Source organism: Lepisma saccharinum, chromosome 27 (assembly GCF_977018435.1).
Source record: "Lepisma saccharinum chromosome 27, izLepSacc3.1, whole genome shotgun sequence".
In the NCBI taxonomy this organism is placed as follows: Eukaryota; Metazoa; Arthropoda; class Insecta; order Zygentoma; family Lepismatidae; genus Lepisma; species Lepisma saccharinum.
Genome location: NC_139255.1, coordinates 52,073,631 through 52,095,357, shown reverse-complemented (window position 1 = coordinate 52,095,357; position 21,727 = coordinate 52,073,631). Strand labels below are relative to the sequence as shown.

Here is a 21,727-nt window from a genome sequence, read left to right as displayed (position 1 = left end):
TATGCAAACTTTAAATTGCTGAAAGGAGAGTAATTTGACCAAACTTAAACGACAGATTAGGACATATATGTATGAATACTGACACCATGCCTCCTTATCTATCTCATTGCTTCCTTCACATAATGTACTTGCAAAACTGTTTTCCTTTTATTTCTTATGCTTTTTCTATTGTATAAATTTGTAATATTCTATATTATGTTTATTTATAAACAAATAGCAAAACTGCACATTCATTCATGTAGGGCAAAAAGCTGTTTTTATAGTTACAGAATCGATGTAAAGTGTAAGCTTAAGTGTAACCCAACTTCAAATAAATAATAATAATAATAATAATAATATGTTACTAGTCAGAAAACCTTAGAACATTGGTTCTAACTTGGGAGATTAAATGTTATGGTAACATTTTCACGTTATTTAGAAACAGTATATTTACATTCTAAGAAAGCCATACACAAAAAAGAGTTATCGAACTAGTAACAACGAAGGCTTGACCAAAGTTCTATTCCCAAGTTAAAACTTAACTTCCATCTAACCCACGTACAAGATTTTTTTTGTGAACATTTAACGCATGTAAAATATCAGCACTTATGCCATGAAAACTTAAGTTGAAAGCTCGGTGTTGGCTCCGTGAGGTTGGTTAGTTGCAGGATGGTGGCCTTTCGAATCCACAAGGCTGCATACTTTTCGCCACGAAAATCTTTGATAACTGGATCATTAATGGACAAGAATGATTTTTCAATTGTGTTTGTTAAAAGCTAGGAAATTATGTAATATATGCTTTCAATTCCTTTACTTTGAGGGGGACAAAAATATCCCTGGCACGGATAAAAATCATTTTATTTTTATTTATTTCCTTCAACAGAGAAATTGTCTCCTTTTACAGAAGGTAGCCAATAAAAATACTAAAACAAGAGAAACACATAATAAAATACAGTGAGACATAACATAGGTAGAACACATACACAAATATAATGTAATATAAATTACTAAACTATAGGCTACTATAGAATCATATAACACCCAATTAGCAATTTAGAAGCGCTTCACCCAAAACAATACAGAACAAAACCAAAAAAACAAAAAAAAAATGTCATTTTTATTGATATGCAGTGATATATTGCTAAGTATAACACTAAATCTTATAATTTATGTTGTAAACACTTGTCTTAATATTTTTTTGTACTCATTGATTGAGATACTAAAATCAAGATTAGATTGCAATCTAGATATTTTGTTGTATGCAAAGGACATTCTAAATAATGGCGAATTCTTGAATCTTTCTGTTTTAGGAATATCATAAGACATCAATTGCCGCAGCCTTAAGCCACATTTCTTTGGATTGAATCATATCGTTTGGAGAGAAGTAGGGTTATCTATGATGCCAGTTATTGTTTTGTACAAAAATATTTGTTGTGTTATTTCCCTTCTATTAATAAGACTTTCATTATTAAACTAATTAAGTAGGTCATTGTATGATAAGTTATTATAGTATGATGGTACATTATACTTTTTGTAATACAAATATCTTAAAAGTCGTTTTTGAATTCTTTCAATTACCAACTCCTGGGATTTATAATATGTAAACCAAACATTAGAACCATATTCAAGCTTACTTCTAACTAATGCATTATACAAGAGAGAAATTCTGTCTACATTAGTTAGATTCCTCGTATTTCTTATAAGAAAACCTAATGATCTAAATGCATTGTTTACCATGCATGATACATGTTTGTTAAACATCATATTACGATCCATAATAATGCCTAGGTCCTTAATAAAATTTATTATTTCAAGCTCTTCTCCGCACATAAAATAGGAGATTTTAGAGGTATTTATTTTACTTGATAACTCCATAAAAGAACACTTCTTGATATTAAAATTAAGGTCATTGTTTATACTCCACTCATACACCATATCTAAATCTCTTTGAAGTTTCCTAATGTCTCCATCATTATTAATTTGTTTATAAATCTTTATGCCATCAGCATACATGAGACATTTAGAATATTCAATTTGTAATGGTAGATCATTTATAAACAATACAAAAAGTAGTGGTCCAAGATTCGATCCTTGTGGTACACCTGACTTCACAATATATTCAAACGACGTCGATTGTCTATAGGTTACATATTGTTTTCGACCATTAAGATATGAGGCCATGAGAGCAAGAAAATCACTAGTCAACCCGAAACTTGAAAGTTTGCGTAATAAAATATTGTGATTAATTGAATCAAAAGCCTTAGCAAAATCAAGATAGATCGTATGTATAGGTAATCGATTTTGAAATGCTGCATGAACATCTTGAACAAAATTAATTAAATTTGTTGTTGTTGACCTTCCAGGAATGAAGCCATGTTGATTTTCATTTATGTAACATTTATTGTGATTCCAGATTCTTGTGTACAATACTTGCTCTAATATTTTGGCGGGCGCACAGAGAATTACTACAGGTCTATAATTTTCTATTTTACAGTTGTCTCCTGACTTAAAAATTGAGCAAACTCGAGTTGTTTTTCCAGATATTCGGAAAAGTTTGACATTTTAGAACTAAATTTTATATAAAACAGAGTGGCTTCTTTAGTATCTCTGCACATGCCTTTAGTAAATAGGGTGGAATTTTATCAGGACCACTAGCTCTCTTAGGTTTCAATTTCTTTACAGCATCAAAATATTTTTTATCACTAATTATATGATTTGATATAGAATATGATACATTCATTTTAACATCATCATGAATATCATACGAGGTTATACCTTTCACATATACAGATTTGAAAAAAGACGCAAAACTATTTGCTACACTTTGACTTGTTTCTAATTTTCTATTTTCAAAAACCATAGTCTGTTTAGTACAGTTATATCTCCCTGTTTTATTTTGTATAAAGTTCCAGAAAGATCTTGTATTATTTTTAATATTTTCTTCGGTTTCTTTAACATACCTAGAATAAGCCCTTCGTACCATTGTTTTAACTATTTTTCTTGTTTCTTTATATAACATGTTATTTTCTTCAATGCATTTCATGGATTTCCCAGTGTCTTTCACACATTTCCTATAATACTCTTTTAATTTTAATGTTTCTATAATCACTTTTGTAAACCAACAGGGATATTTATTATTCCTGTAAAATTTTCTTTTTGGCATAGTTGAATCAAATACAAAATTTATTCCATCATAAAATAAATTAATAGCTGTTTGCACATCCTTTAATTTATATAGAGAATTCCAATCTGTATCGCGCAGCATTTCATACAATTTTGGGAAATTAGCCTTACAAAAATTATAATCCAATACCACTTCATTTTTTGTATTATTTCCTCTTTTTCTTAGATTTTATTTCATAATTAGAGCTGGATGGTGTAGATCTTCTTTAACAAGGGGTATATCCTCTTTACTTACTACCATGGTACTATCATCATTAGTTAGTACTAAATCTAATGTTCTATTGTTAACATTTCGAACATCATTAATAGAGTGTAAGGAGTACAAATTCAAAAAATTATCTAATGCTCTATAACAAGGCCACCCTTTTTGAAGTTCGTATGAAGAATCAATTATTAATGGGAGATTGAAATCCCCAGCAATTATTACATTACTACCTTACAATTCTTCGTTATTTTCAAGGAAATCGTAAAATGCTGTGTATTTATCAATACCACTGTTTGGTGTGAAATATGCGATAACTATCTAATAAACTACATATTTTAGATTTACTTTGACACATAGAGAATCAAAATTATTGTGTAGAATAATATTCTTAGACACAATATTTTGCTTAATTGCTATAAGTACTCCACCAGCTCTATTCAGATCTAACCTATCATGACGATAAATTCTATAATTATTAGTAAATAATTCATTGCTATATACACCTTTATGTAGCAAAGTTTCAGTAATAAGAACTATATCATATTCGTTTGCGATGTTACTTACATAACATTTTTGCATTTTGCAGGTGATAATTGTTTTTTGTTGAGGGAAGTACTCACCATCCCGCTCGTTAATCAGCACACCGCTTACTGTGTAAAAGGATTCGTATTGAGCGCACAAACAACTTTGTTTTTCGCTGTAGACGTTTGATCTATGAGTCTGATCAGATTAATGACGTAGAATGGCTAAGGCGTTAAGTTTTGCCTAACTATTTGTCTGCGCACGCAGTAGCTACCTCCAGTGGCGTGCCAGAGAACTTTGCTCGGAAGGCCTCAAGGATGAACGAAATATTTCCAGGTGGAATTTGCTTCTGTGGAATAAACCTACACATTCAAGAAAATTAAGCAAAATTTGCTGGAGTGTAATGCTACTTGCGTTGCATTTGTCACAGATAGTACCAAAGAATCCCGTCGGGGAAATGACGTCATCAATATGGCCGCAGTTAGAATTTGTAGTGTAACTACTCGCAGAACAAAGATAGAACCTTTGTTTTTGCAGCAAATTCAAATGAATAAATTGGAAAAATTTATATTTTTAAGTACACTATTGTTGACTTGTAGGTAAAAATTAGAAGGTGTACTTGAAACGAAACATTACGGAGACAGGATGTTCTCGTCGGTTTGGAATGCAGACCTTACAAATTCCATTACTTGCCTCGTCCGTGAAAAGGTACCAGCCTGACAGACGGATATGAATCGACAAGTATTGGAATTTGTATAGCAAAGCAACCGAACCGATCTGAGAAGATCGGAAGGGAATTTCGGGATCAGTTTTGGATTTGGTTTTAGTGAGTCAACATCGAGGAAGACAGCGCAGGTATGTACCTGGAGAACGGAGGCGTCGAAATTTAGAATGGTCTGAGCCTTGTTACAAAACCTCTCGCTAGTCCCAGTAATAAAATAATTAAGACAAGGGAAGGCACCGGCCTTTTTTGTAACTTTTAGTTGTAGGTGCGAGTTCCTTATAGAAAATATGTGCTTCAGAACGCGGGTTAGAGTTATCTTTAACGAGGATTCAACAGCTGGCGGAACAAACTGTTCCGATTTCACCGTCTCGTCCAGTCACCAGGGCAAGGTCGCGATACATACAGCAGTTTTCCACCAACACTGCACATTCCACGGACTGTGTTGCCATTATTCCTTCCACCGTTGTCAAGAATACTGAAGTCATGGCATTGAACATACCAAATTTTATTCAACCTGAAAAGTTTTCAGGGGCAAAACCCTTAGAAGTTGATCAATTTTTCACAACTTTTGAAAATATGGCGGATGCATTAACTTGGACCCCTGCAAAAAGAAAAGATTTCTTGCCTTTATTCCTCACTGGAATCGCTTTAGATTTAATAACGGGAATAAAATCTCAACCAGATTATGCAAATAAGGAGTATCAAACGCTCAAAACAGAAATTACCAACACTTTTAGGGACATTGGTCAACCTCTCCTGGTTGAAGATTTCTTAAAGGAACAAGTCCAACAAATTCAGGAAACCCCGCAAGCTTACATCTTGCGTAAGCATGCCTTGATTCAGAAATATCTCCCCCAAGCATCCGTGGATCATGTAATGTCTTACATTGTGAGGGGACTACGTACGCAGTTCCTTCAAGTAGCTTCCGACAAGAATTTTAATTCGGTGGATGAACTTCTACGGTTCATCAACAACTTACAAAGAAAACAAACCCTTTTGGAAGAGCAAGCGTACAGGGAAGCTAGGGAATTAGCGGCGCTTAAATATACCCAAGGTCTAGTTGCATCAAGAAATCAGATAGGATTGCAAAACATAGTAACCCAACCTCCCATAAAAGAACCTCAAACTAGCTCAAATAATCAACAGGAAATAAACAGTCAACTACAAACAGGAAAAAACTTTGTAACACAAGATCAATTAAAAGATTAGGAAATTAAAATGAATGAACTCCAAATTAATCATTTTCAGAATAGTGCACAAACGTTCAGAAATAGATCACAGCCTACTAGAACTAATAATAGATTTCCTGCACGCCAAAGATATAACGGTAGGCACATTCCCAAAGAAGTAACAATTTTTATAAAGTAAAAAGTAAAGTAAAGTCTTCCCCTGTGCTTAGCACCACGCCATGAAGGCGTATAGGGGGTGTGGGGGTGATGTGATCAGCACCACGCCCCTGACCGCCTTTACCCCCCAGGTTTCCCCAGGTACCCATGTTATTCGACGCTGGGTGGGCGCCGGAGCCGCTTCCAACGTTAGAAAAGTTCCCGGATTTGAACCGGATGGGGATCGAACCCGGGACCTTTAGCATGGTAGTCAGACGCGTTACCGACTGAGCCACCGCGGCCACCAGTAACAATTTTGATCTATAAAAATTGTTAAAAAGAAAGTAACAATTTTTATAGATCAAATAATTCAAACAATGGTTACCAACGTGGGAACAGGGGACGTTCAAATTACCGTAGAGGAGGTTATAGGCCATTCCAGAGACAACACCCTCAACAAGCTCAGAGATGGCAACTCTGCCAAAACTGTTGCCCTCAACGTGAACAACATACAGCCCAGCAATATAATCAACAAGTATATTACAATCAGACAGGTTCATCGGAACAACAATCACCTAATGCCTCTTTAAACTATTGAAACCCTATGAACGTGGGAACGGTCGTCAGGGGAAAAGTTCACATACAGTTCCCATAATTAAACAGAATAATCTTAGTTTCCTAGAAGCAACAGTAAATAGGAAACCTTGTAAAGTACTTGTAGACATAGGTGCAAATTGTAGTATAATAAATGACAACTTGGTTCCAACAAATGCAAAAAGAATAAACATAAATTCAACCATAGCAGGAATAAGTGGAAATTCCATAACTGTCAGACAAATTGCCTTCATACGATTCCGAATCGGTGAGAAATTTTACTGTCACCCGTTCAGAATAGCTCATACAAAATTCCAGTATGCAATTTTGGGCACAGATTTTTTAAATCTACATAAAGCAAACATATCGTTAGGAGATAATACGATCTCATTGCAGAGATTAGGGTATTCACCAAAATGCCAATTTTCCAGTGACGAAAGCAAAGTACACACCATTCCTGATCAAATATTTCAAATGTTAGATTTAAATGAAAGTTCAACGTTTGTAGCAAAACATAAAATAACATTACAACCGAAATCCTCAACTTATGTAAAACTACGGCTAGAAAACATCCAGATTGGGACTAAATATAACACATTTGAACCGAATAAAGAATTGTTGGACTCATTAGATGTTTTAGCACCTTATGCATTAGTTAATGAAGAAGAACCCCACATTTTGCTAACAAACACAAAAAATCATCCGTTAGTAATACAGAAAAACACTCCAATTGGTTCAGCAGGAAGTAACCAAATAATTTCTGAAATTTATGACACTAACGTCAATGCGAATGCAAATAGTGGTCATAAAGTACATCATTCATTCGAGCAAGGTGACGAAAATTTAGACCAGGAAACCTTAAAACGACTCACTAAACATAGGAAATTTTATGACGTTAAACAAATTTATATAAATCCCGAACTAACAGAGGACCAAAAGATCAAAATTCAAAATTTAATTTACAATTATGCAGATATCATGTATTGGAATTCTGAGTGCTTTTCTAAAACAAACGCAATGGAAGCACACATAGATGTTGCTGAATGTGTTTCTCCATTTGCTAGGCAAATTCCCATACCCATAAATTTATGGGAAAAAATGAAAAATGAAATAACAAGACTTCAAGAACAACAGATCATTGAACCTTGTGAAAACTCACCATTTCGTCATCGCATATTCTTAGTTAAGAAACCAAATGGAACCTACAGACTAGTTTCGGACTTTTCAGAAATTAATAAAGTAATATACAATGTTTCATATCCCACTCCAGATTGCAATGACATTTTAGCACGTCTTGCGGGTAAATTTTTTTACATTACACTGGACATGGCTCAAGCTTATTTTCAAATTCCAATATCAGAAGAATCACGGCCAGTTACGAGCTTCGCAATTCCAGGTTGTGGTTCATTCCGTTATCAATGTTTACCTATGGGCATGAAGACATCCAGTAGTTTTATGAATAGACTAATGGACATTGTATTTAGTGGTCTTCCCGACAATCAAGTAGCCACCTATTTAGATGATTTGTGCATAGCAACTTCCACTTTTGAAGATAATTTCTCCCTAATTCAACAAATATTTGATAGGATTAGGAATGCAAACATGACGGTTGAAATAAAGAAATGTAAGTTCGCATTTTCAGAAACCATCGTTTTGGGACATCTTCTTTCTGCGAAAGGGATGAAAATTTCCGACAAAATCATTAATTCAATCAAGAATTTTCCAACACCTAGCAATAAGAAACACGTGAAGAGCTTCTTAGCACTTTGTTCTTACAATATCACTGCAACAATCCCGGAAAACCCAAAAAACTTTTTTAATCTAATAAACTCAAGGAAAAATAACAGTAGGATTCCAGCTGAAATTACGCATGATAGTGATTCAGCATGATAGTGAAAGTGCGATAGGCGACCGAAGGGCAGAACTCTTCAACGCTTATTTTCATGGTAACTTCTGCCCCCCGTCTTCCCTTGCAGCGTTGCCAAACGTAAGACCAGTCTGTTCCTCCTCTCTAACAACGCTTGTCACCACACCCGATGAGGTGAAGGATCTATTGTCGTCTTTTTCAGTTCACCGTGCCCTAGGACCGGACGATATCAACACCATGTTCCTCAGGAAAACTGTGCAATCCCTGTGCTATCCACTCTCCATTCTCTTGAACAGATGTTTTTCGGAAGGCATCTTTCCTCACGCTTGGAAACAAGCTAATATAACACCGATTCACAAAAGTGGTAACAAAAATTTTGTTTCATCTTACAAACCAATCTCCTTACTCTCTCCTCTGTCCATCATCTGTGAAAAAGTAATCAAAGACAGACTGTACAAATTTTGTTTTCCGTACTTAAGCTCTAAGCAACATGGTTTTCTTCCTGGTAGCTCCTGTCTTACAAACCTGTCTGTTTTACTCTCACATGCTATGAAATGCATTTCAAATAATTCACAATGAGATGTAATATACTTTGATCTGGCCAAAGCCTTTGATACTGTTAGTCATCGTCTTTTGATTTCAGTTACTTATACAAAAGTGTGAATGACAAAATCCGCTGCAACACACTCCTTGAGGAATTCCACTTTAGAGTACCTATGCGCACAACTCGCAATACAAGGTTATTTTATACAAAAAAACCTAGACTGGAAATTCAAAAAAGATCTCTCTTTTATAGACTTGCCACACAATACAATGATCTCCCCTCAAATATTGATATATTTTCCTCCGAGTTTGCCTTTAGGTCTTCTATCATAAGAAATACTTGTAATTAATATCACACAGTGCCATCTCTTACTTATTTTTTTGTTCATTTGCTATTCACTATGTTGTTTTGTTACTCTTAATTATTTCTTATTTATTTATTTATTTTTTTTTTTATCTTTATGCTTATTATAATTATTGCTTTCTCATTGTTGACAATTTCAGTGTAAAATGGCCACCGGTGCTGTATCTGAAATTTTCTCAAATAAATAAATAAATAAATAAACATTAGGAAATATGTGTCCGGATTCTCATTTTTAGCGGATAACATATATAAACTCTTGAAAAAGAACGTTCCGTTCACGTGGACAGAGCAGCACCAGAAAGAGTTCGATGAACTAAAGGATAAAATTCTCAGTTCTCCCGTTCTCGAACCGTATTCTCAAAACAAGAAGACCTACCTCATCACCGATGCGTCTACAGTTGGCCTCGCAGCCAGCATTTGGCAAGATTCGGAAGACGGAAGCTCACACCACCCTGTTGCCTTTGCGAGCCGCAGATTAACCGACACAGAGAAGAAGAAATCAATATTTGAACTAGAATTTCTCGCAGTGGTCTATGGAGTAAAAGCGTTTAGATATTATTTGCTAAACAGTCATTTTACTTTAATAACTGATAATCACTCCATATCATATTTACGACAAGCATCAAATTTGACAGGTCCGCTGGCACGGAGAGCACTGGAACTACAGCAGTTTTCCTTCGATGTGAAACATGTCAAGTCGTCAGAAAATGCCCTTGTAGACACTTTAAGCCGCTATCCAGCAGAGGAAGCTCCTGGCGACAGTGAAGACAACCCTGAACTAATTTTCCACCTAGAGGACGAAAACTTCAGCATTCGACAACATCAAGAAGACGATGCAAGATCCAGGAGTAGTACGAGCAGCACAGTATTACGTCATCAAAGACAACAAACTGTACAGACGTCATCGATTAAACAAGACAGAGGAACTTCTCTTGTGCATTCCACACAAATTAAAAGATGAAATTTTCGAGAAGATTCATTGCAGTGAATACAATGCAGCTCATGCTTCACCATCTTCTACGTATGAAAATTTCAGGAAAAGATTTTACTTCCCAGGATTAAAACGATGGGTGTACATGAAATCAAAAAGTTGCCTCGAATGCCAGATGTCGAAGAGAGATTTCGGACCAAAGAAGCTCACCCTTCAGACGTTCGAACCGATCGCCACCCCAGCCAGGAAGTGGGTCATCGACACGTGCGGTCCACTGCAGGCCACAGCCAACGGGATTCAAGGTTGAGGCTTCGAAGTGAAAGGTTGTGTTGAAGGTGAGCTCCGGAGTGCGGCAGTGCCAGATTTCACGATGGGGGTAGATCTCGTCACATGGCGGGTGCGAATCGGGAGGTGCGGCTTCGGCGGAGGAAAGAAGAGGCTGAAAGAAAAGGAACCCGAGATGAACGGCTTCTTCGCATACGGTGTGGTGGTGTTGGTGCTACTTCTACGGGCAGGGGTAGAACCCAACCCAGGACCTGGAAGATCGCTGGATGAACTTTATGTTTTGGTGGAAACAGGACAGGAGAGTCTCAGGGGAGAGATTCAGAAACTGGGAGAAAATATGCAAGTTCTCATGAAAAAAAATAGGGAGCTGGAGGAGTCGTTAGCAGTGTCGTGACTAACACAGAGACTCTTATATGAAGGTTTAAATAAATATAGGGTAAGTCAAAATGATGGACCCGATTACAGAAATTTATTCTGTGAAATCTAATAAACATATGTTATTGTGAGACATGCGCTTCGAAAGGTTAACTTTCAAAGTTTAGTTTCGACGCAGTGTTTCCACTTTCTACAGCTAGGAGTCAGCAGCGAGCAGGAAAATGGTGTTGACTGGAGATCAGAGATATTTCTGTGTGCTTGATTATCATGTGAACAAATCTGTGATTAGTGTGCAACGGCATTTCCGTACCAAATATCGGAGAGAACCACCTACGGGGAAGGCCATTCGTAAGTGGTATGAACATTTCAGAGATTCGGGCTGCATCTGTAAACGAAAATCGACTGGCCGTCCACCTACCGGGCAGCGAGAGAACTTCAACTTCTGTCTGGCGGGTTCTGCGGAAACGTTTACAAATAAAATCCTACCTCTTGCAACTAGTTCAAGCCTTAAAATACACTGATTATGCTTTGCGCGCGTCCTTCTGTGCTGATTTCCTCGCATTAATGGGAACGGATGGGTTCTCTGAGAGGTTAATTTACAGTGATGAAGCAACTTTTCACCTTTCAGGGAAAGTGAATAGACACAACGTAAGGATTTGGGGAACTGCTAACCCCCATGAATTTGTGGAACACGAACGCTAGTCTCCCAAAGTGAATGTCTTTTGTGCCATTTCCCATGAAAAGATTTATGGGCCCTTTTTCTTCCATGAACGTACTGTGACAGGACTTGTTTTCCTTGATATGCTGCAACTATGACTCCTTCCACAGCTTGCAGAGGATAGCGCAGATTTCATTCTCCACCTATACGCCTTCATGGCGTGGTGCTAAGCACAGGGGAGCACTTTACCTTTTTTTTTTTTTTTTTTAGTTGGAATGGAGACTGTCCTATTCTCAAATTGTCATGTTCAAAGTTAATATTATTTATGTTATTGATGTTGTTTTAACTTATGCATGTTTATTTTATATATATATATATATATATATATATATATATTATAATCATCTTATCACGCTGTATAAAATACAAGAAATCAAATTGCTGTAACCATAGCAACGAGAAATAATAAGTACTAAAATGGTGATGGAAGTAGTGAGATTTTCTGCGCTTGTATTTTATTTATTTTAATTATAACGGTTATCGTTAATTACGCAATTTTATTTGCATTGATAATTGTTCTGCAAGTTTAAGCGCAGCGATGGTTATCAAGAGTGGCGACCCAGAAGCCAGGATTGTTCAAAAAGTGTGCAATCTTCTGACAGTGGTAAGAATGTCTGTTGTAATGGAACAGAATTTTTGTCATATGCTGAAGTAAGACTTACGTCACAATCTTCAGTGTGCTTGTATAACGTAACTTCTTAAGTGAATTGTCATGTGTGTGAAGATTACAATGGCTGATAAGTTAAAGCAAAGTAAATCTAAATCGTCGCGTAAAGAAACAAACATTCAGGCTAATACAATGACTACTTACTTTGATGCTGGTAATCCCGCAGTCGCTTCCAGTAATGCGAATACTACAGAACATGATGTTTGTTCTACAAAACCCGACAAATTATCTTGTTGTAATGATCCTGACAATGATTTGAGGTATGTTCAGTGTACACAGTGCTCGTCATGGCATCACATATCTTGTCTCAAACTTACAGTCACTCACTGGACAATTTATTCGACTACACTAGAAAATTATTATTGTAAAGGTTGCAAACTAGATTATGATCCTTTTAGTTTGCCAGCTTATCTAGAAACTCTTAACCCGAATTTTGGCGATTTGTTAAGTACTGTTAAGAGTATTCAATTGCTTATGGTCGCTTCTAATGAAGACCTCAAGACGAAACTACAACAGTCTAATGCTGAAATGAAATCGCAGTTAGAACAGTCTAATGCTGAAATGAAATCGCAGTTAGAACAGTCTAATACAGAAATGAAATCTCAGTTAGAAAATTCTATGAAATCACAGTTAGAACAATCTAATGCTGAAATGAAATTGCAGTTAGGACAGTCTAATGAAGAACTAAAAACACGAATGGATCTTGCTAACCAAGATATGAAATTACAGTTACAGCAATCTAATCAAGAATTTGCAGAGTTTAGTGAGAATATTAAGTCTCAGTTTGAACAATTGGAATTGGATATTTATAGTAACCTAACTTCAAAATTTGAATTGGTTCATCAAGAAATTAATACTGTTAATCAAAGATTAGACAACTTGACTTCCGATGTTAAAACACAACTTGATTCAATAGCTTCTGAATGTGTCAAGAAAAATGAACATTTGGGAAGTATTTTAAATAGCAATATTTCTCAAATCCGAACAGAACAAGACGTTCAAGGATAACAAATTTTAATAAATAAAGATTTGATTAGTGAATACGATAAATCTATTACAGTATGTTCATCCCAAATAACTGATATTAATAATAGATTATCATCGTTGGAAGTTGCTGGTAAGGAAAATGTACATTTTGGAACGTATCTTATTGATTGTAATAACAGGTTTCAGCATATAGAATCTCGTATTGATGTTTTGCAAACTAATTATGCAAATTCTCAACACAAGAGGAAATTTGAAACCTCCCCTTGCACAAAACAGTTCTCAAACTAAGACATCACGTGAAAGGGCTAGAAATGCAGTTGACTCGGGGGTGACTAATTCATCTACTTATTCATCTGATGAATGTTTAACAACCCATGTGAAAACAACGTTCGATGAACCGCATGTTCGAAATCGTGTTCGCTGGAAGCGAAACAAAAGATTTATTCCAACCTGCAATGAGGAACATTATCGAAATAATATGTCACCTAATAGTGTACAGTTTAAGGATACAAGTAATTATGCGATGAACAATATGCAGACAAATTCTAGATTGAATTCTACCGTTACAAATATTGATAAACATTCCAATGTTCAACAATGTTGTTCTGCTGATGGTGAAAATAGTTACATAAATCAAATGTTTACATACTCGCAAGAACCTAACCTCCCTGTAATTCATCATAGTAATATCCCTGGTGAAACGTGTGGGTTTCGTCATATTTCTTTCTTGCAGAATGAAGCTTGCAGACCATGGTTTCAAGGTGAAAGGCGTAATGCAAATTTAATGACTGGCACAAGTTGTCCAAATGCTGAAATTGGTGTTAATGAGTCAAATACAAATAACGATTACTGTGATAATCCACAAAGTCAGTTTGATCGTTGTATTTCTCCAACTTCTTTACCTGTAATTACTGTTGGGGATAGAGGAAACAGATATGTAAAGATAAATGAACTGTCTCATTTACCCAAATTTTCTGGGAAAATAGAAGACCAATCGGCTCGAGAATATCTAGAACATCTTAATTCTATGCTTGATCTTATGGGCATTCCAATTAAGAAAAGGCTACACAGTATTCAGCAGTGTTTCACCAACAGAGCTGCGTACTGGAATAGAACTCACAAACGTTTGTTTTCTTCATATGATCATTTAAAACAGAGGAAATTTCCTTTCCTTTATCATTTAGCAAACTTACATTCCCTTCTTTAAAATCAATTACAGCTTTATATTTCCTCAAAAATGGAACTCCTAAAATGACATCGGCATTCAACTCTTTAAGAACAAAAAAATCCATAGAAAAGTATTCGTTCTTTATCTGCAGATTAATAATTTTACTGCCAACAACTTTACTTCTTGGATCCAGCGAAACCGGTGAGTTTTACATCTTCCACGTTATCCAGTTTAATGTTGCCGATCAAAGACGATAGTTTACACCAAACGTCAAAATTTAGAACATTTGCCTGATTTCCAGAATCTATAATACAAACTACAGGTATCTGACAAATAATTCCAGTTAATGGATCCGGAATATCATAATCACTAACAGTCCATTCAGGTTCTTCTTCAAACCATTTCAATAAAAAATTCACTTGTAGTGGTTCCGATATTAAGTCTTTATCATCACGTACATTCATAATTTCCTGTGTTTGAAATGAATTTCGTTTGTTCAAATTTGGCCTCTCTGAAAGAAAGCAGAGTGAACGAGGCACTTCCATCCGCTCCTTTAATTTAAATTTGTTGTTGATTGGTAAGATGTTCCAATACCAGATTGTCGTGTGAAGGTCCTTGATACATTTCCGGAAGGAGAATTTGATATTCCAGAAGTTGTAGATGCATCTTGTGGTTGTAATGAAGTCACATTAACAGGTTGACTGTAAGTAGGAGCGAGAGCAGGCTCACTTGTATACTGCGCTTGCCTATTGTAGAAAATCCTTCCATTTTGATACTGTTAGGTAACTGAGAAGTTATAGCATCCTGATTATAAATCATATTTGTAGTATCACCGGAAATACCAGAGTATGCATTATTTCTTTGGAATCTAAAATTATTTCTGTTATGATATGTAAATCCTGAATAGCCACGATTATTTCTACGTCCTCTAAAACTAACATTGCTACCTCTAAACTGTCCATATCTTGAATTAGCGTTGCGAAATTCATTAGTAAAGGGTACTTGAGCATCCATCGACGAAGTCTGAGTAGAAGACGAGCAAGTGTTTTTGGTTTGTTTAACATTAATTTGCTTGACACTAAATTTTGATTTCATACTGTCAGGATTCTTGTTGGGTTTAACCTTATTACTATTATCGGTTTCTTCCGGTTGGAAGAACATCTAATTTCCTTAACATAGTTGTTAACTGGTCCATAGAACGTATCTCATGACATGTTATTAGCTATATTATTTGGTATCTGGCTAATAACTAATTGAATAACATCCAATTCGTTTGGGTTCTCAACTAAATTGCAATAATTTGAATATGTTTTCAACGCAAAGCTTTCTAAATCACCATGTACTGTAGGATCAAATTTCCTGTTCCTTAATACTGATAACTGAGACTGTATTATTTCCGGACTTGCAAATTGTTTCATGAATTCCCTTTTATTCAAACTTCTGTCGTATTATCACGTACAATTTTCAGATAAACCTAGAAAAGCAACTGTTGAACCTTATAAGATTCAATTAGATACTGTAACACCTATTACAAGCACACCTTATCCCATACTGTAACACCTATTACAAGCACACCTTATCCCATACCAATATCAAGGAGACAATCTTTAGAAGAAGAGCTTTCCAAGTGGGAGAAATGGGGAATTATTTACCAAGATTCTTCACCATATCTTAAACCCTCTATATATAGTGCCAAAGCAAGGAGGTCTTTGGAGACCTGTGATCGATTTTAGGAAACTTAATCAACATGTTATCTCTCCACAAGTGAGAGTAGAAGCAATTAACGAAATGTTACAGAGGTTCCTAGGATGTGTTTACTTTTCTTCAATTGATTTATCATGCAGTTATTTTCAAATACCGTTGACTGAAGATTCATATCCTTACACAGCTTTTTCTTATAGAGGCAGACAATATCTTTTCCGCTATCTTCCGTTTGGGATTCGATCAGCAGTCTCAGTGTTCCAGGACAGGATGAATAAAATATTCTCCACCGATTGCAGAAATTTTGTTGTTTGTTATTTGGATGATATTCTAATTTTCAGCAAAAATTGGTCTCAACATATGCAACATGTAGAACTAGTTTCACAAAAGATAAAGGGTGTCAATATGTCTATTAAATTTTTCAAATGTAAGTTTGCTTACAAAGAAATCTGCTTCCTTGGACACATAGTGTCCGGTGATAAAATTATGGTTGATCCTGCAAAGAATTCAGCAATTATTAATTTTCCAATTCCAACAAACAAACGCTCCTTGAGAAGGTTCTTAGGATTGGCTAATTGGAGGCGAAAGTTTATTGAAGGATTTGCTGAAGTGGCGCAGCCTTTGTATGATCTGTTGAAAAAGGAATCAAAATGGCAATGGAATGATGTTCATGCTTCAGTTTTTGAAACCTCCGCAAGTTACTAATATCTACAAAGGCTTTGTATCAACCAGATTTCAAGAAGCCTTTCAATGTCAACACAGACGGTTCGAAGAAAGGAATAGGAGCTGTTCTATGGCAAGACTCAACTGAAAATTCTGAAGAAGGACCACGTATAATTCAATACGCTAGCAGATCTCTTAAAGGCAATGAGTTATCATACAATACTCACGAGATTGAATGCTTAGCGATATTATTTGCTTTTGAAAAATTCTACATTTACATAGCTGGAACTAAGGTGAAATCGTTTACCGATCACCAATCTTTATCTTGGCTACTAAAACTTTGAATCCACGATTAAATCGTTGGAGTTTGAAATTACAAATGTTTGATTATAATGTATATCACGTGCCGGGAAAATCGAATGAAGCTGCAGATGCTTTAAGCAGATATCCTGATTTAAGTACAGGTTTTCCAACTCTATCGGAACTATATGTAAATAACATAAGTCTTGATTTTCTTGACGAAGATAGTGTAACATTTTGGCAAGAAAGTCAAAATTCGGATTCTTATTGCAGTGCCATTGTACAAAAGTTACAAAATGGGAATTTGTCGAAGAATATAAAAAGGCAATATTCGATTCAAGATAATATATTATTCCTGAAACATTTGAGACAGGACAAGTGGAAACTTGTAGTACCTATTGTTGTTGTACCCAAAATTCTTCATAAATTACATGACTTACAAGGTCATTTTGGATACTATAAACTATTTAAAAAGTGCAGAAGTTTATATTATTGGCCTAAAATGAAAGTTAGAATCAAGCAGTATTTGAACGACTGTCTAACATGCGCAAAAACTAAACAAGCTCACACAAAAATTAGTAAGGATGAATTGCATGTATATTCTACTACTCCACATGACATGTTATCAATAGATCTTGTTGGACCGTTACCCAAATCACAAGAATATATTTACATATTAACAATAGTTGACACGATGTCCACATTTTTAATGGCAACGTCACGTGAAATAATTAACAAATTCAAGCTCCAGTATTTTTACCACTATCCAGCATGTAAGGTAATATTATCAGATAACGGTTCCCAATTTAAATCACAAGAGTGGAAGTTATATATGGATGACTGTAACATAAAACATATCACCACGTCAGTTTATTCGCCTTTCGCAAATCCTGTGGAAAGGTACAACAAAGAGTTAATACGATTGTTACGATTATATACTTCGCAAAATCATCAGGACTGGGTAAAATATTTAAATCATGTAACAGGACTTCTAAATAATTCAGTTTCGGAAATAACAGGTTTCACACCTAGTGAACTTTTCCTTCATCACGAATTAAAGGATTCAATTATCAATCAAATTAACTGGCCAGATGATTTAAAGTTTGTGCCCTGGAAACATAAGTATTTTATCGCCAAAGCACGTATTAAGGAAAGAAATAAGTTCAAACCTATTGAGTGTGATGCAAATAAATTGAAGATAGTCCCAGGTGATATTGTTTTAGTGAAAAATCATGAACATAGTAGTGCAATTAACAAGAAAATTCATAAGTTTATGGAATTATGGCTTGTACCCTATATAGTTGATGCTGTGAAAAACAATTATATAATTTTGATGTCTATGGACGGAAAGAAGATAACAACAAGGCAGAACTTGTCAAATATCAAGAAATTTAATTGTTCTGATGAAAAAAAGAAGAATTGCTTAAACTAATGTAATTGTTATGAAGTGATGCATAAGTAGCTGTAAATTCGAACACTAAGATGACATTTTCAGAACTTTAGTAAAAAGAGTATTGTAAATTTGTGAATTGGTTCATTATGTCAAGTGAACTCTTTCATTATCCTGACGAGTGTATATTAAAAGTAGGACTCAAATCTTATATATTATATATAAAAAAAATGTTATCTTCATTTTTTTTACCAGGAGAAGGGGAGAGATTGAGACTGTCCTATTCTCAAATTGTCATGTTCAAAGTTAATATTATTTATGTTATTGATGTTGTTTTAACTTATGCATGTTTGTTATATATATATATATTGTTATAATCATCTTATCACGCTGTATAAAATACAAGAAATCAAATTGCTGTAACCATAGCAACGAGAAATAATAAGTACTAAAATGGTGATGGAAGTAGTGAGATTTTCTGCGCCTGTATTGTATTTATTTTAATTATAACGGTTATCGTTAATTACGCAATTTTATTTGCATTGATAATTGTTCTGCAAGTTTAAGCGCAGCGACGGTTATCAGATGGTGCCCCTACGCATTACCATGGCAGCATTCGGGACCATCTCAATGGGGCATTGGAACAACGTTGGATAGGCCGTGCATCTCCAGAGGATCGACCTCTCCTTCGTTGGCCACCTCGTTCCCCCGACTTGAACCCACGTGATTTCTTCATGTGGGGTTTTGTCAAGGATCATGACCTGCGTGGCCGCATCACAGCCGCCATTGCTGATATTGACCGCAACATGCTACACAAAGTTTGGCAGGAGATAGACTATTGGCTTGTGCCGTGTTACGCGAGGTGCTCACGTAGAACACTTGTGATTTGTTTGAAAAAAACTTTGACAGTTTACCTTTCTTAGCACATGTCTCACAATAACATTTGTTTATTATATTTCACAGAATAAATGTCTGAAATCGGGTCCATCATTTTGACTTACCCTGTACGTGAACTTAAAAAAACGCCAGGAAAAGTTTAGATTTTTCAAAACTAAAGGTGAAAAGTTTATTTTTGTGGAAAATGTACAAAACGCTCACAAATTACCATATAGGCCAGTTTATTTTCAATTACAATGGGCCAATTAAGCGATGACGTCACCAGCAGATGATGTCCCGGATGTGTGAGGATCCCTAATGAAACTTTCAACTCGCTTGTTTATATCCTTTTGAATTGAAAATCCTTAGGAAAGGGATAACTTTATTTACTGACAGCAGTGAGCAAGCAAAATACATATCACACATCAGCGTAAAAGAAAGATTAGATTCTGGCGAATATGTACAGTGGGATCCATGAGTATTACCGTGCAAATTGTCCATCACCATGTTCGTGCACTTTATTTGACACAATAAGAGTTTCAAGAATGGAAAGAAAACTCAAAACAAGCTGTTAACAACTTCTGCACCAGCATACATAAAAATCCATCGCTTAAAAACACACAGGATGTAAGAAAAAATATTAAAAATAGTCATGGACAATTTGCACGGTAATACTCATGGATCCCACTGTACATATTTATTAATTACTTACAGATGAGGGGTTAAGAAATAACGTAAGAAAATCGTATACTTTTTGAGGAAACTCATGAAAAACATGAAGCTCTTGGAACATTGGCGGTTTTAGTCCATATTTAGTAAAAAATATGAATATATCTTACGTAGTGAAAACTGAACGTAGAAGCTTATAGATTGTTACTGTGACAGCAGTTTGGAGACAAAAATGCTGATGTCCACCGTATATCGGTGTTAAGACTATATCGATGTTCGTATAGTAAATTATTTACATGTTGCTTGAAAAACTACCCGATTTTCTTACGTTATTTCTTCACTAACTCCTCATCTCTGTGGAATAAGTGAAATATCCAGGTATTCTCGGAATCTAATATTTTCATTGATGTATGATACACACCATTTTCCTGTTTCCTGGCTGATGTCACTGTAGTAAAAGTCACTCCTTTGAAGTGCCGAAGCATAGGAGATTCGCCGCATGAACGTTTGTTTGGAAACATACATCAGAGACACTGGCTCTGGTGACGTCATCCTTAGTCAGTTCATAGCAGTCCTAAAGAATTACCATGGTCCAGTACAGAATATTGAAAAATAGGAAAGCGAAGAAGAATACATATTTCGCATATTTATCCACAATGTTCTCCTTATTATTTTGGAACTCTTTGAATTCCTTTGTTGGATCCGTCTGCACAGCTCTGCTTAACGTCTTCACAATCTTCTCGCTGCTTTTGCAGGATGTCTGAATGTTTGACAATGGGAGCAACAATGAAGGAACCCAATCAGCATTTTTGGTTTTGACCACTCGCATTATCTTTTGCTGAGCCTGCAATAGATAACGGGCTACATTACAAATTTACGTTATACGAGGGTTGTTCAAAAAGTAATGATCATTTTTTTTTTTTTTTACAATACCTTTACTCGTCCTCATAATTTTGACGGTCTTTCTCATTGCACTTCAAATATTCGTTTCTTGTAATCTTCCTAATTTATTTTCAACAATGTTTAGTGAACCTGACTCCTTTGATAAGCGTTAGTGTTGCGCACGGGACGAGACGGGACAGGCTTTTAAAAATTCGAGACGAGACGAGATTGACCATGTGTCATAAGACAAACGAATATTTTCGAGACGAGACAGCATTTCCACGAGACTCCACGAGACGAGACAGGCCAAAATCTCGTCTCGTGGGCAACACTAATAAGCGTACAAATTTGAAGACATAGCACTTACTTATTAGCAGAGGCGTCGACTTGTCAAAATTATTGGGAGGGCTATGATCACTGAAATAAATTAATGAATGACTCACTCCCTCCCTTTTTTAAGTTTTGGCCTCAGTGTTCGGAACCTCGTAAAAGCCCATGAATTCCTCAAAAATATTAAAATTGTCATTTACAGTTCGAATGCAAAATGTCAATTGTTCACGGATGGATATGTCACAAGTTTCGTCAACCATAATAGCAAAATATTCCCGACTTTTGATATCTGCTACCACGGAGCGCAAAACAGATCTCCCTAATATATCAATGATCTCGTTCTGAATGTCATGTGAGAGCCATTTGTACCCCGAACGTCCCATCCACTCTCCTAGTTCATGCACATCTTCTTTTGAAACTCTTTTTAGTAAAAATGTTAACAATACTCATAATTATATACTTAGTATATAGTAATAAGT

General features: G+C 35.5%; 1 protein-coding gene across 1 annotated transcript in view; it reads right to left on the bottom strand.

The window, feature by feature from the left end:
• Positions 1 to 20,034: 20,034 nt before the first annotated feature.
• LOC145980119 (gamma-aminobutyric acid receptor subunit rho-2-like) overlaps positions 20,035 to 21,727 on the bottom strand; it is a 28,222-nt gene continuing 26,529 nt past the window's right edge. Inside the window, exon 9 of the mRNA XM_083113127.1 lies at positions 20,035 to 20,880. Within this exon, the coding sequence (XP_082969253.1) occupies positions 20,611 to 20,880 (270 nt within the window). The 3' untranslated portion in view covers positions 20,035 to 20,610. The remainder of the gene's footprint in view (positions 20,881 to 21,727) is intronic.